The 17585-nt window shown below is 40.2% G+C and overlaps 1 protein-coding gene across 1 annotated transcript in view; it reads right to left on the bottom strand.

Moving 5' to 3' along the window:
* Positions 1-6372, bottom strand: part of LOC126273290 (mutS protein homolog 5-like) — a 260615-nt gene extending 254243 nt beyond the window's left edge. Inside the window, exons 1-3 of the mRNA XM_049976835.1 lie at positions 6263-6372; positions 6052-6181; positions 5516-5584 (exon numbers count right to left, since the gene is read on the bottom strand). Of these exons, the coding sequence (XP_049832792.1) occupies positions 5516-5584; positions 6052-6181; positions 6263-6372 (309 nt within the window). The remainder of the gene's footprint in view (positions 1-5515; positions 5585-6051; positions 6182-6262) is intronic.
* Positions 6373-17585: the final 11213 nt, after the last annotated feature.

The following is a 17585-nucleotide window of genomic DNA, read 5'->3' as shown; positions in this document are numbered from 1 at the left end:
TATGTTACTATATCTTAGCTGCCAACACTGCGTGCTCCACATAATTTGAGTAGTGCACCATTCGGCTGGTTTGGGCCTGCTGATTGCGGTCTGGAGCCTCAATTGCCTGCATTCAAGAGCCAGAAGCCCCTGCTGAGCAAAATGCTCTTTATATGTCCGTAGACCGACTCCAGCCGACATTCTGTACTCCTTATTAGTCTGTAATGTCAAGAGTTGTACCTGTCAGTATGTCTTCTCCTTAGTTTGTACATTTCCTGTATGCTATCACTTTGTGACCTTTTAATTGTTGTGCTGTCACACCATGACCAAATAAATACTTGTTTGTTCCTCATAACTGTGTTTCTATTGTGTTCAGTCCCACAACATACCGCACACTGCATTTCTGAATTTACATTCATTTCGGCTTTAGTTCACTCCACATTTTGTGCAAGACTTATATTTTTCCTGCTTAGAGTTCCTTTCGTTTGATGAGCTTCTTGTATGTGGCCATTTCGTTTTGTAGTGGCGGGTCATTGGAAAAATTTCATGTGAATCTTCTGTATTTTCAGGCCTGATTTTTTTCACTGTTTGACAAGTAGCTTCATATGTTTTGGTAATCTTTAAAACCCCATTCAATGAAGGACTGCTGTATTGCAGAGCCAAATTCTGCACAGTATCATGAGGGGTAGACAGTCTAACAAGACCTCTGATCGATCTGCCATTAAAGATAATTTCCTGGACATCATGATCACATATGAAACTGCAGTCCATTCAAAAACCACGCTATTCTGTCCAGACTTCTTTTTGGTGCTGAGGAAATTGCAAGTGGCCACCGGCACACACGATTTTCCTTGAAAATGGGTCAATAGTTGCTTAACCAGCTCAGATTAATTTTCCCCATTGAGAACCTTCTGTCCACATAGTTCCTTCAATAGATTAAATGTGTCAATGCCAATCCATGTCAGGAAATACACCCATCTCTAGTAGTCATCTGCTACCACGTGTGCCTCGAAATGTTGATCTAGGCAGCAGCACAGGTATGTGTCCCATCACTCCTTTTTCTTTCAAATACAGGAAACACATGATTTTTTTATCCAATGATGTAGTGTTGCAATTTGTCAGCCATTGTAACAAACTGCGATGTTCTTCTGACACTTCCTGTTGTTCCATAAACTGCACACAATCAAGATCTCAAAAAGCTCCATGAGTTCGGCTGTTGGCATTCTGAACTGTCTTTGCAATTGTTTGAATTATTGACACCAGACAATAAGTAGTTTGGTGAGCAGCAAAATGTAAGTCTTGAAATAGTCAGTACATTAATACACACATTTATTAACACAAAACACAAAAAATAATTTTGTACAATCATATTGCTGCCTACATGAGAATAAAAAAATAACAATAATGGAACACAAAACTGAAGATCATGGTACAAATGCTGTAGCAAAGTTCTTGAACAATGTAAATACTTTAGGATAAAAAGGGACCACTTACCAAAATGCAGGAGAATTGAGTTGTCGATAGGCACACAAGCAAAAGAAAACTTGTTAACTTTAGGAGTTATCCTTTGACAAGCTGAAGTCACACACACACACACACACACACACACACACACACACATGCCTATGCCCCTGTATGGTGCTCGGCAGATTAACAGTGCCAATGTTATTTTGTAGCAGGTGTACAGGTTGGATAGGTGGCTCGCAGCTCAGAGTGTTAGGAATGCGGAAGGGGATGGTGGCAGCTAATGTATCAGCATAATTGTAGCAACTGGTCATAAGTGGTAGGGTGGAAGGGGTGTAGGACAGAAGGACACTGTTGCACTCCTCCTATACAGCCTAGCCACCTCTGGATGATGAATCTGCAATGAGAAGAACTCCCTTGCCCATTACACTGACGGAGTTACAAAGGCCTTCACAGACAGGCAACACTCCTCAGACCTAGTCCATAAACAGATTTACTCTGCCATATCCACACACAGACCCAGTCCTCCCACCACCTCTAAGAATTAGCCACAAAGGAGCAACCCTCTCGTCACCATGTCAGCCTAGACTGGAACAACCGAAACCTACCACCTGCCAGGGCTTTGATTATCCTTCACCCTGCCTTGAGACGGGGGGACGTCCTACCCAAGATTCTTTCCACCCCTCATAAAGTGGAGTTGTATTACCCACACAACCTACATAACATCCTTGTCCAAACTAAAGCCACTCCATCCCCTTTGCCACAGGGGCCTAAGACCTGCCCAATCCACCAACCCAACACCACCAACGCCAAACTTATCACAGGCTTATCCTACCCTATCAGAGGTTGGGCAATCTGTGAAAGCAGCCATGTTATATATCAACACTGCTGCAAATACTGAACAGCTCTTATGTCAGTATTATTACTAACCATCTGTTCACCAGAATGAATGTCCATTGCCAAACTGCTGCCAATAACGAAGTTGACCACCCAATGGCACAACATGAGACTCATCACAATACACTGAATTTTAATGGCTGCTTCACAATCCAGGCCATCTGGATCCTTCCCTCCACCATCAGCTTCTCTGAACTATGGAGATGGGAGTTACTCTTACACTCACTGTCCCCACACATAGCATCCAACATTTTCCCTTCCTCCATCCTGTCATACCCTCCCAATTCATGTCCGCAAGTTGCTTTCAATATGTGCCGTTTCCCGCAGGCTGCTACAATCATGCCAGCCTATTTAGTACCTGCAACCACCCCCTCCCACATTCATAGCCAGCAAACCAGCCATCTCCTTCCAAGCCACTAGCCATCCATCCCAACCCTTCTCCCTGCCTCCCTATTCACTCTCCCTCTATCCAACAGACCCACCACTACCCCACCACAACCAGTCCACCTGCTGCGAAATAGCATTGGCACTGTTAAGCATACCCAGCACCATGTAGGGGCATAGGTGCATGCACAAGTGTGTGTGTGTGTGTGTGTGTGTGTGTGTGTGTGTGTGTGTGTGTGTGTGTGTGTGTGATATTCTAGCTTATCAAAGGACAGTGCCAATTCAATGCTCCTGCTTTTGGTGAGGGGTCTCCTTTAACCCTAACGTATTTACATTCTACAAGAACTTTGCTAAAACATTTGTACCATGACCTTCAGTTTTGTATTTAGTTGCTGTTATTTTGTTAGGTTCAGGTAAGTTACAATATGACTGTTAAGTGTACCAGCACTGTGTACAGTCATAGGGGTGTGCGTTTTACTCCAGCTCATCAAAGGATAACTCCAAAAACTAGCAAGTTTTCTTTCTTTTGTGTGTGTCTACCATCAACTTAACACTCCTGCTTTTTGTTGAGTGGTCACCTTTAATCCTTAAGTGTTTACAGTCATGGTACAGCTATACAGGGTGATTCACAAAGATCTGCAAATATTTTAATATGTTATCCTACAAGTACAATTAAAGAAATAAGTTCGTATAAACAGATGTCCGCTAATAAAAGATTTTGCCTGAAATTTAGGAACTTTGCTAATATGAAGCAATCACAGAACTATATGAGGTTAAAGTATAGCACGATTTCCATTATCTTTGTTGTTACTGGTCTGTTGAAGCTAATAAAACATGTCCCAGACATGTATCTGCAGTAGTTTTCCAGAACATCCACAGAAGTAAAGATGTAATTTCATAAAATTTTTAATTTATTAACTACTTGGCCCAGTTAGTTTTTTAAATTCCAGACAACTGCATTAAGTTTTCAACGGAAGTTGTAGAGAATTTAGTTTTGGAAAAATGATGGTAATAATGTTAACTGAAACTGTATGATTGTGTCAGATATCTGCTTTTATTAATACCATAGCACACATGAATTCATGTTAAAGCCGAAAAAACAAAGTTCAGTGTTAAGAAAGTTGTAGAGTGTACAGTTTCACAATACATTCACAATAAATGTTCAAAAATGTCTCCACCAAGTTCAATGCATTTAGCTGCATGTGTATGAACAGATTGTTTTGCTCGTTTCAGTTTCACAGGGTTGTTCTTAATTTTGTCTTGGTTCCCTGGATGTTCTGGAAAACTAAATTACATAATTTCAAAACAAAGACTAAAAATTTCGAGGTACAACACCATCACTAATTTTAGAAACAAGCTGCCACTGTTGTCACTCATATTTACTTTAGGTGTATGAAGTAGCATTCACAACATTGTCTTACTGGGTACACACTGCTCTTCCCAGACTGATCTACAACCAACATGGATTGAACCCTAACCTACCGATTCCCTATTTCATTTTTCCTCTGACAGTTAGAGTGTCTGCAAAGCCACCGACTCACTACTATCACTGTAGTGGGCATTTGTTATGGAAATGATAAGAGAATAGAATATATGAAAAATAATATTAAAATATGTAGGGGAGACTAGAGTACTTAGGGTCACCTTCTACCTAGTGCAAAGTACATTATTTGGGGGGGGGGGGGGGGGGATGGACATTCAGTTTTGTCTTACCAGTTGGCTGACAGCTCTATAAACAATTGGACAGCAGTTCACAATTGGAAGTAATCTGCAGCCACTAAGGTAGGTGGAAGACTTTTCATATTTTCACACTGCTAAAGTAAAATTTCTGTCTTTATTTCAGCATTTTTTTTTCCTTCTGACATAAGCACTATCAGTTTCTACAAAGTGTACCTTACAAGGCAGAATTTAGTGTATTCTTTATTAAAATATTGTAGATCTAGGTTTTCCAAGAATATGTTGTTATTACAGTTACAACTACATATTATTGTAAACATATGTATGTAGAGCCACTTGTAATGCCTGTACCTATAGCCATGCACCTATGAACAAGGCCACAGTAAAACATTCTGAGGCAGTGTATAATCTTTGCAGCAAATGTAAATCATAAAAAATGAAATTTCAGCTGATAAGAAATTGTATCCCAAAAAACCTGATTAGTTATAAAATGCTTCAAAAGTAATGATATTTTCATGTATCGTCATTCGCGTACTGGTACACCAGTCTCTAGCAGAGAACTTTGGCAAAGCTTATTTGAAGGTCCTTGCACCAGCTGATACAATGTCGTTTTAGATCAACAGGCATCCGGCCAATTGACAGAAAAATGCTCGCTGGTGTTTATTCTTCAGATTCGGTAAAATTTCTTAAATATTCAAATTAAATACATTGTAAAATTAATAAGCTGAACTTCACTGATTCAACTTTACTACTGTGTGAGGTGCAGACTGAAAATTTGTACATGTATGATACAACACAAAACTAATGATCACATTCATTTCCTTATTTGTGGTTAAATAGTTTGAAGCTAGTTTCTAACAGCTGTACTAACAAGTTTTCTTTTAACTTTCTGGCTAGAATTAAAGTTTGCTTTGAAAGTAACTTTGTTACATTTTATACACTGCATTTGCGTTAATGTACAATAATTAAAGTAAAAACTACACGGACTGCCGCCATAGGCAGAAGGCCACATTGAACCTAGAGCAGCAAGAAAATAGTCACTTTAAAAAAGTGCAGTTTCAGTTTCGTATGTGGGTTGTATATCATATAATTGCCGTTCTAAAACATATCATACCTGGCAAGTTTCCATGGTATAATAAGCAGCACCAAGCAGGCCTTTCCGCCAATAAACCGACAGAATTACCTGAAAAGAGAAATAAGTATCATATGGCATCCGCGATTCTCCAATTTTTCTGCACAACCAGTTCCTGGCACTCAAAACAGGCGGCAAGCGAGATACAATATCAGTAAACTGCAACAATAAAGCCTCAAACACAACAAAAACTCTTTCGGTACCAGTAAGACGTTTCTATAGCGTACGTCCTTCCAAAAAATTTATTATACAAATCGTACCAAAGTGACGCGTTTTTAAGAGAGATCTAATGTGAGGGCGGCCAAATCAAGTATACTGATAATTAAAAAACGCTTCTTTCTTAGAATGGTTTGTAAACTAAATGTGACTAGCAGATAGCCACATTACCGGCACATCTCTTTTCCACGTCCGGGTGAAGCTTTCAGAATTAATTAATAATTCTATTGTCTCATTTTCTACTTACTTATAAGAGAAACATTTGTGGTTTCTTACAAAAGCAGGAAAACTATTTACGATACCTCTTCACATTCATTATCCGTTGAAACATCTTTTTCTGTTACATAGAATTCAGAGGCACCACGGTTATTTTCCTTATGTAGCAAACTATTTTCCGCTGTATCTGGCGTCGAATATGACAGCAAACTGAGCCTAATGAAAAATAAATACATTTTTCACAATGTAATCAACCATTCACAACGATTATAAGTTACAGCTAATTGTTAAACTCACGGGTTGCAATTAGGAGAGTCGCTTTCTTTGGCATCTGTTTTCTTGTGAAACAGTACAGTCGAAGCAGTTGACACACAATCGTCACCCAAATCTGCCGAGACATCAAACATTATGCCATATAAGAGGCAATACCTGCATAAATCACAAACTGATAACAATTACACAAGCAAAACAATGCTACAACAATGCACTGTCTGAATTAATAACCCCTCTGCCCCCTTTCGAAACGCGAGCGGTATATCGCAGGAGCTGTATATTGCTGGAAATCTCGGCAGCAAGGTCGACTGCAATCGGCCGCTGTTTTCGATCCCGCCACAGACGAAAGACTTCAGCGTGTATTGGCATGAGCGTTTCAGATGGCAAACCTATACGCTTGAGGACATTCAGAGGCTGGCCGATGATGTACGTGAGATCAAGAGCGTTGTATAAAGCACCTGATGCGGTCTCATACAATGAAAAGATTAATGCAAAACTTATAAGGTACTCGTATGTAAAATATAACGATCTACCTTGAAATTACTGAAAGGATAAAGTATTTGTTGTTTGATCAGTAAGAGATCTTCCTAAATTTCAGAATAAAATGCGGGGAACAAAATATGCAACTGTTTCAGTTCACAAACAACTTGACACAGATCGACAGAGCACCTACAATGGAAGTACGATTACTGAACACTGTCTTTTTGCCTTGTTTCACAAATTTTGTTATTGTTACTGCACAACCTAGGTTTCGTGTTACAAGCCAACCTAGGATGCGTAGTAACAACAATGAAATTTGTGAAACAAGGCAAAAAAATTGTTTGTTTAGTTAATTTACAATGTTTCACCAAGAAGCCACGGTTGATTCAATTAAAATGATTTTTAATGGAAGTACGATCCTTTCAAATAATGAAACGCGCAAAAATTATGACCAGAAAAGGTAGCAGATACTAAGGAGTTGTGGTGGCTCGTATGTGGACCGTAAGTTTGAAGTTATGTACACTAAAATACAAGATTTGATAATGTTGTTAACACAAGAACTGACAATTCTCGTTAGCTTAATATCGTATTTATGTCTCAGGATATATGATTCATTACAGCCGCAACGGATGTTCCACAAAAAGTACTTGTTACATTATTGAACACTATGTGCATCCACTTTTGCACTTCTTAGGTGTGTAAAAGTCCTGTTTGTATGATGTTATGGTTATAATAGTTATACTGGAGACATATCCACATGGCGCCTCTTTGCGCAAGCGGTCTGCTATGGATCCCCTTCTTTGCTCTGGAGATTGTGATGCGTTTATTGTGATGAAAAGACGACAGAAAAATAAAACACAAAGGTGAGTATAAGTAAAGAGTATCTCAATAACAGAGGTACGAGAAATGCAAAGCGACGAGAACATTTTATTTGCAAATTTCAGAAGCAGGTCAAAGCTAGATTTTAGATTTTCTGCTTTGGAAACTGCAGCGATGAAGTTGACAATAATTTCGTTAGCTAATACCCGGCAACTTATATACCAGGTTATTTCGCAATTCAAAGCAAAGCATTTCAGGTATTAATCCCGAAAGTGAGAAATACTTATGGGAGGTTCGTAGTTTTTATGTGAAGGTTAATTAGCTTTCAATGGGTCATTTGTATTTCATTTTATAAAAAAATGTTTATACAACTTTAATCATGAACGATTATATTTAGCGCAACATACTCGGACTCGACAAATTTGGGAACTTTATAGCCACCAGAATCCACTAGAATGGAGATGGTGTTTTCCAATTTAGTGTTTTTTGCATCATCAAGGTTCTTCATTTCTACTTCTAGCAGTTTGTTGAGGAGTTACACATACCCAGTCATTTCTTTGCTTCAGATGTCAAGCTCCTCAGTTGTTGTGCAAGTATATACGCCCAAGGTTTTCACATAAACTTTTAACAAATTTCTGGCTGTGCTTCTCTGTTTTCCTACTTCTAAACGCATGTTATCTTATTCTTACAGACTTTTAATCTACTACTTACGCTCAGGGCATTGCATCTAAAACATTTTATCCAAATTATCTTGGGAAGCGGCATTCCATACGACTTTTCTTTGACTGTAATCATCTATGAATTTTTTCAAAACACTACACAGTCAAACACACATGAATCCCAGCTGCCTATTGTCCGCTAAAAAGCGCGAAGACTCCCACCGTAGGCGGGAAGAATTTCTCTCTACGCACGGCCTCCAGTTCCAGGAAATTACGCATGCGCACGTTAGTATATATAACCTTTATGAGCACGATTAATGTACGTGGTGGAAGTATATGATGTTCCTATTATTTGATGCGTGTAACTCATTTGTGTGAGTAAGCAAGTATTGTTGACTAACAAGTTAAAAACTATTAATAAAAAATACAAAAAGCAACTAAAATCAATAGAAAGATTTACCTGTTAAGAAAACTAGGCAAAGAAAGAGTTGAGTTATATCTCAATTACGAACTCTAAGCTTTTATCTCAGGACAGGAGCATGGAGAGTAACTACAGGTCAAGTTTAAGACCATGCTCTGGATAAACATTCATCCAGTTGAACGGTTCAGAATCGAAGGAATGCTTATTGGTATATGGTCACGGGAAGCTTCTAAAGAAATAAAGAGTACAGCATAACACTACAGATACAAACAAGCTGCAAGAGACGCGCTTGGCTGTTAAGAGAGTAATGTATGACATCCGTAGTAGAAAACCGTCTTACACAAAATCCAAAGACATTCTAATCATGTGTAAAGGCGGCTATTGGCACCACTGTTACTGCCCAGTCACTCACGGACGACGCAGGAACGGAAATTAAGAGCAGCAAAGCGGAAGTTTGATGTAAAATGTTCCTCTACAAAGGAAAACCCAGGAGTATTGCCTAAATTTAATTCTCGCTCTGAAAAGATGTGTGAAATAGATATTTGAGTCATTGACGTTGAGTAACAGCTGAAATCGGTGAAATTAAACAAAGCCCTCAGACTCAAAGAAATCCATACTTGACTCGATAGTCAACTTGCGGCTGAGGTAGCGCCTCTGTTAACCATAATCAGTCGTAGATACTTCGAATAACAAACCGTGTCCAGTAGTTCGAAGAAAGAACAGGTCATACCTGTCTACGAGAAGAATGGCAGAGGTGATCTACAAAACTACCGTCCATCCCCCTAGACCGCCACTTGCTGTAGAATCTTAGAACACAAGTCTGTGTTGGAACATTACGAGACAACTCGAAACCATGGATCAAGGCAGTCAGATACATACAGTGTTACAGTGCTTCCGAGGAGCATTTGACCCAGTATCACACGTACACTTATTGTCAAAAGCACGATCGCATGGGGTATGAAGCAAAATTTATGACTGGACTGAGGATTTCTTGGTACGGAAGACGCAGCGCGTTATCTTGCATGGGGAGTCATCCACGGATCTAGAAGTAACTTCAGGTATACCCAGAGAAGCGTGATGAATCCCATGCTGTTCATGTTGTATATTAAGATCCTTATGTACAATATTACGAATAAACTCAGACTTTTCGCAGGTGGTGGAGATATCTATAATGAAGTACAGTCTGAAGGAAGGTACACAAATGTGCAGTCATATCTTGATAAGATTTCAAAGTGGTGCAAAGATTCGCAACTTGTTGTAACTGTTCTGTAATACAGAACTGTGCACTTCATAAAACGAAAAAACGTGATTTCCTATGACTATGACATCAGTGAGTCACAGTTGGAATCGGTCAGCTCATGCAAATACCTTGCTGTAATACTTTCTAGATACAAGAAATGGAACGATTGCCTAGGCTTAGTCGTGGTTACAGCTGCTGGCAGACATCGATTTATTGGTAAAATGTCCGCCTCCATAGCGCAGCGGTAGCGATACCGCCTACCAAGCAAGAGAGCCCGGGTTCGATTCCCGGCAGGGGACTGGGTGTTTGTCCTTCATCTTCATTTCATCATCATTGACACGCAAGTCGCCGAAGTGGCGTCAACTAAAAAGACTTGCACTAGGCGGCCGAACCCAGAAAGGGGATATCCCGGCCATACGATCATTTCATTGGTAGAATAATAGGGAGATGTGATCAGCCTACAAAGGAGACTGCTTACATATCACTCAAGTGGCCCATCGTAGAATATTGGTGAAGTGTATGTGTGTGACCCGTACCAAATAGGACTAACAGGGGACTCAGAACGTCTGTAGAGAAGGGCAGATCGATTGATCACAGGTTTGTTTTTATTCATGGGAGAGTGTTACAGAGATACTGAAACAACTGAACTAGCAGACTCTTCAAGACAGACGTAAACTATCCCGAGAAAGACTACTTATAAGATTTCAAGAAGCAGCTTTAAATGATGACTCTGGGTATATTCTACAGCCCCCTAGATTTTGCTTCCATAGTCATCGTGAAGACAAGATTAGATTAATTAAAGCACATGCGGAGACAGTCATTCTTCCCACACTCTATACGTAAATGAAAAGGAAAAAATCCCAAATAACTGGTACAATGAGACATACCCCATGCCATGCACTTTGCAGTGGTTTTCAGTTTATGGATGTATGTATACCTAGATGTAGATGTAGATGTGTGGTCGGGCTAGTCTTGGTGTGCTATACATTACTGCCAGATTTACCAGTTCCAGCTAGCCCTCATCCCAATCCCCATCCCCACACTGTTGACAAATCTATCCGAGATGGTCGCCAAACCCAACTTCACAGTCAAGGTCAATGTCACCACCACTCACCCCCTTCCCCACTGCGTCTCTCTAAGCTGCATGTAACAAGTGAAAACAGTGTTCGAGGAACAAGACAATTTATCTGTGAGAATAAGGGAGGCTGCTCCTTCGAGTACAAGTGGCACACCATTCTGCCCCACACCACATAAACAGCCTAGACCATGCTACTTAAATGGTATACCGCCTACATAAAAATCCCACACATAAATTATCTGGTTCTTCGAACATGATTCCCATCTATTATATTGATCTTGGATCTGTACATTATATGCGATCCTTTGACGTTGTATTTGGTCAGTATTCCGTGTTTTCAACATATGACAAACTTCCCAAATGCTGATTAGTTGCTCGTGCATCTATATAACAGACCTAGGCCTTCTCTGAAGCGTCACAGAAACTACACCGTGGGTTTTGACAGGTGTTCCTTCTGTAATGACTCTATAATCAACACAAATATTGACTATCATTAGAATCTCGCTGTATAGTGTCTTCCACATGCAAGTCAGTTCTGGGGGCAAGGTCTTGTTCGATGTTTACTGATGGTGTCGCAGACGTTGTTGAAAGATCTTAAAAGTGGTCACAATGGGGCTAATTAACCGCAAAGCATAATGGAATGGATGCCTTGGCATACAATACAATGTGTTTTGTGAATCTGTAGACACAATTATTGTTGTTCTAGCAGCCGACGTCTTTGACCAGCCACCATGATGTCATCAGCATTGATGTGAATTCGGATCTGTGGCACGATGCATCACCTTTAATATATTGGTGTAGAAGTGTTTGCCACCACTACCTGCTATTGCCTGTTATTGTGTATAGGAGACAATTATGGTAGTTTTATAGCTGTATACAGTATGATGTAGAGAAAGGGGGAGGAGGAGGAGGAGGAGGAGGAGGAGGAGGAGAGAGAGAGAAAGAGAGAGAGAGAGAGAGAGAGAGAGAGAATACCGCTAAATGTTTGTTTGTAGAGAGGTTCTATATTGTTCTGCTATCTCGAGGAATGAATGAATTTTATGCTGTCTCCCATCCGCATAATTCAGCTACCAGATATGACTGATCATGTGATCTTCATGGGGTTGCTAAAATTGCATGAACTCCTGTGGCAGAAGCTACAAGAAAAGCATTACTGTATCAATCTTGTTAATGAGGAAAAGAAAATAGGTTAGGGTGATAGCAAGTGCATTCCAGTGCCTTCCTTTCATCCTTCCTTTTTTACCTCTATGCTGAATGATGCAGTGCCTTGTTTCGATGTATATAGAAAAGTTACTGATTGTGGCGAATGTAAGGAATAACTATTTTTGAACTGCTTGCATTGTTTTTAACGTAATACATATTTAGTGACAATTGTTTACAAAATCATAAATGTAAAATATATGTACCGGCATTTGTTTACACACTGCCGCGAGGTCTTGGTGCCCTGTCACGGTTCGCGCGGCTGCCCGCGTCAGAGATCCGAGTCCTCACTCGGGCATGGGTGTGTGTGTTGTACTTAGCGTAAGTTAGTTTAAGTTAGATTAAGTAGTGTATAAAGTTAGGGTCCCAAAGGATTTTGCCAGAAATTTCCAAATTTGTTTGTACACCATTTTTAGAGGGGTCACATGGAATAATAATGAGCAATATGTCATTTTATTCTGTCTGGTGGTTGATCTCTGCTGTCTTACACTGTACAATAAAACAACAGAAATTGTTTCATGTATTTTTGAGTTATAAAAATTGTCAAATGTACTATACAATGTACTATACTATGTTACTGGTATATACACACCCAACGTATATTCCTTACGATTAGGATAGCGTTCTCAGATGTGTGGAGATAAGGAGTGTGATTCAGTATATGAGTATAAAGTCCCGGCTTCGTGTCTGATGAATAAAATGAGTGCTATCTAAAACATCCACATAACGGAACGATGTCACTGACCGTCATTTTTCTTCCAGCGGTTTTTTTTTCCTGCCACCATCTGTCACAGTAGCCAGAATCAGTGGAATACCTGTCAACCATGCAGGCTGTGCTCGCCCCCTGGAAACAATAGGACGGTGAATGAGTTTTGATTTTAAACTTCCATACGTTTCGAAGGGAAATGGCCGTTTTTTGGACCATAAATCATTAGTAAATCACGTGATGTTGAACCTAAAAAAGAATTGGGCTTGAGCTAGGAAGGAAATGTGCATACTCTTGCTCTTTTAAAACAAACGAAGCTGCAGCGTATTTGAAGAGGAAATTCAAGAAACTTACACTTAAACTTCCTATCAGACACATTCCTCAACCGCCACGGAGAGTGGGACAACTATTCATTAAAACGATGTATTTATGAATGCATAAGCGGTGAAGAAGAAGAAAAACCGGAAGAAGATTATCATTACATTCATGAATGGAGCACGCAGTCTGGCAATATAAGAGTATTACCTGATTCTGAACACTTTGTTGCTCTGAAGTGTATGGAGACGTTTCGGGGAACTATAATGTGATCAAAACTAATTTGTACTTGACAGTTCGTTGAGCGACTGATCAAGGCTGCCAGCTGCCCCCGTGTGCAGGCTTCAGCTATACAGCACAGTACCGTTGAAGTGCTGATATAACTTATGCGGGGTGGGGAAAACAGCACATATACCGCCGCTTATAGAGGGTTACTGTTACATTTTCGTCTTGCGCCACGAATTTCGCAACAAATCGTAAATCTCAAAATACCGAGACAGCGAAACCACCACCACCAAAAGGTACAAATTTTGTTGCAACTTACCATCACTTGCCGTGTTCTGTGTCCGGCAGCTGGAAAATGCCACTTATATCTGTGTCGCTGGAACTTTCAGATGACTGCTCGATGGTAATAATTAATTCTGAAACACTGTCTTCCAATATGCATTCGTTCTTCCATGCTTCCTGAGTAACACCTCTTGTGTTGTTACAACATTGCTCCAGTTTTCCACAGTCACTTCAGATACAGCTTTACGTGAAGCCTTTCCACTTATGAAAGCGTGAATTTCTTCTTTTTTGTGCTATGTATCCATTGATCTGGACACATGTGAGCTCTATGACAATGATAGGCCGGTAATCTAATTACAGAATGTCCATGATTGTTGCCAATTTGGCTTACAATGTGTGTCGGGTGTCGTGGCGCTACGTTGAGACTCACTTTCTAATAGCTCCACTTCCATTATTCCGTCATCAACTTTCATATTATTACGTCTTAACCACTGTGTGATTTCTTCTTTCCTAGAAGATGTCGTTGAGGCTTTGCCCTTTAAGACAGTGAGATATGGCGCATTGTTAATAATAAAGTACGATAGTTTCTCCAAATCCGGCAACACTGAATTTTCAGACGATCGTAAAAAGGTGGTGAGGTCCATTCCTCATGATAATCCCAGGAACGTGTAAACAACGAGGAACAAACCCACAGGCTGTACCTGCACGAACAAAAATAATTCTGTTTCGTTTGCCAACTGACCATCCTGTCTTCAGCCTATGACCAAAATTCATCACGTTTGATCTAGCCACACTTAATAATCGAAATCAATGTCCTGTGCCTGCCGCAAAAATCGGCATCGCCATATGGTAATATCTTGTTGTTCCAAGAATACCATACGACCAGATGAGGAAGAGATGACTTACTGCCAACAAAAAGACCAGCTTCTTTAAGCGTTAAGTGCAGTTCCTAACGTCGGATGCTCTCTAAGGCAATAATATATAAATGTCTGCGAATCACATCCTGTTTGAAAGAATCAAGATTAGTCACATGCTTCTCGATGCATCGTTTTTTCCCCATGTTCCCAGACTTGGCAATTCTGAATTAAGATTTGTTTGTCCGGAATGTGTATTCAGTTTTTCATTTTGCTCCTTGCCTACATTTATAACGGTTGTTCTGCTTACTCTTAATGACGACTACCTTCTTAATGGAGATAAGGGGCCCTCCATCCTCCCTTTCTGTCTCAAAACATTGTCCTACACTGCAGACATATTCACGCGATTGTCCTCGCAATGGTATTCCTTGTTCGACTTTCTTCAAAGATGATTTCGGACTGTGGATTCTAGGACAACCTTGCTTTTTACTTTCGGACATTTTGTACAGCCAAGCCACTGCAGCAATTTGTCACAAACACGCAAAGGAAACAGATGGAAAGCAGACGCTAAGATAACTCAGTTCACACGACTCTGCGCACACAAGGTCAGGTGTTATAGCAACTACTGAGCGCCAAGGAATGAGTAGCGCCAACTATGCAGGTTGAGGGTGCTGAATTTCAGCGTGGGATTGTCTCATACTCTCTCATAGCTAGGTGCTCGGCTAGCTGTCAAGTACAAAATAGTTTTAATAGCACTTTAGACACTCTCGATATAACAGCAAATGTCAGTGCGTATCATGGACTAAAGAAGAATCACAGGATGCCGTCGGTGGCCCACGCAAGCCGTCCTCTGTAGTTTTATGTTTCCTGCACAAGTTAATGCAAGAAGGGTTACCTCGTCACTGCTGTCCACAGGGGAAGCGCACTTACAAGCGAATCTCCACCGAGCGGTGCCGCCATATGCTTGGGTTTTCCTCCTGGTACCGCTCTGGTAAGGTCGAGAGGCCGTCTGTTTGTAGTTTGAATCAGGTCTACCACTGCAATGTACTTCAGCAAAGACTACACCGATAATACGTACCGCAATGCACCTGAGGCCCGAAAGCTGTATTCACAAAGTTTTCCAACTCGACGTCTACCTTCTGCGCATGTGTTTAGGGGCTCAGCGATGCGTTGAGAAACAGAGGGTAGTTTTCATGTACAGCGTGTTGTGGAAAGTCCAATCCGTGGCGCACACTATATTTCCCGGAACATTATTGGTTATTCTGGTGCACATCCGACGCACGGTAAACAGAACTTAAATTAAAATAGCGCGTACTTGCAGTGCAGTATAAACGAAAGTATCATGCTATTGCATTTAGGTTGCAGTATTGTCTGTACCTGTAATAATAATAATACTATTATTATCATTATTATTAATATAATGAAATTAATTAGATCTTATCCAGTAGTCCCTATTTCTCATCGCATTTAGGACAAAGAAGAGCTGCAGCGGACCTGGTACAAAGGACTCTGGAGAAGTGAAAATGGCATCCCTTTAAGCTGCACCTGCACCAACAGCTATATGGAAACGATTTCCAAAATCGTGTGTCGTTCTGAAGATCTCTCGTAAATAAAGTAGCCATAAATCTAGATTTCATGAGGCACATTTTATGGGGAGATGAGTGCTATTTCGCCAATGACGCCACTGTCAATAGACACAATTTACATTACTGGGCTCATGGAAATCCTCACAGGTTACAACCACATTACATGCAAGTGCACAGGGGTGTTAACTTGTGGTGTGGCATTCTAGCAGATCACGTCATTGGACAGTTTATTTGACTCCCAGACTAACTGGTTGGCCGTATTTGAAATTCTTACAGAATGAGCTGAGTCATGGGCATCTCCTAGAAGACGTCCCACTTCAGTTAGCTGTTGAGGCACTGGTTTCATTACAATGGCACACCTCCCCATTATTGTAGAGAGGTTAGGGAGTATCTCAACAATGTGTACTCCGAACGGTGGATAACTCTTGGTGGTTGCATTCGATGGCCAGTGAGATGGCCTGATTTAACGCCCTTGTTTTTTTCTTATGAGGTTATATCAAAGACAGGGTTGACGAAACGGAAAGGGGGAAATACAGATGCGTTAAAAGAGCGAATACGTCGTGCTTGCGCTTTAGTACCTACAAAAAGCTTAAGAGGTGCCCAGGCTAATACCGAGAGGCGTTTACATCAATGCCTCCAACGAGGCGGACATATATTTCAACATTTGTATTATGAATAACGCAAATATGAAGATGTCAGTCTATAACATAGGTTTAAAGAAACATCATTTATGATAATTATAGTCATTGTTCTTTGTTACAGTCAGATGTATGATAGCCGAACCGTGATTTATTTTCAAAGAATATTCTTAAGAATTTATTTTATTTACTAGCGATTCATAAAGAACATTAACACATTTAATCACACTATGTAAGCAAGGAAGTAGTTGCCAGGGAGTAACTGATGAAATCATAACCAAATTCCTTTTAACAAATGGGAAATTTAGTCATTTTAATAGTGCCTAAAAGCATTTTTCAAAAGAAACAGATTTAAAATTATAATCAGAAAGCACCCTCTAAATATCAAAGTTACAATTTATTCAGGGGCAGAGAGAAACAAGTTTTGACTGTATAAGCTTTCGGGCAGAGAACTTTGCCGCTCCCTTTTGACACGGTCGTAGTTACGACTGCTCACAACAGCCTCTGGAATACTACACTGGTGCGAATCTGCAACACACCAGATAACTTTAAAATAAGAGTTTTAACAATTTACATAAGCACACAAAATATGCACCCCCCGTAGAAGGGATGGAAATGGTACAAAACACTAACAATTAAAATATTAACCTTGCCACCGAAGGTGCAACTTGATTTTAAATTCACTTACGGTGAAAGGGTGGCAACTTTATATACTAAAATGAGAATTTAAATAAAAGCCCATGAAATGCAATCTTATATAAAATTCTACAAGGTTGGCCAAACAATAGTTAAGATGCTCTACAGTACACAGATACCGCCTCTCAAGAACATAGGCAATAATATC

Source organism: Schistocerca gregaria, chromosome 5 (assembly GCF_023897955.1).
Source record: "Schistocerca gregaria isolate iqSchGreg1 chromosome 5, iqSchGreg1.2, whole genome shotgun sequence".
Classification (NCBI taxonomy): Eukaryota; Metazoa; Arthropoda; class Insecta; order Orthoptera; family Acrididae; genus Schistocerca; species Schistocerca gregaria.
The sequence above is the reverse complement of the archived record's forward strand: the minus strand, read 5'-3'. Positions and strand labels throughout refer to the sequence as shown.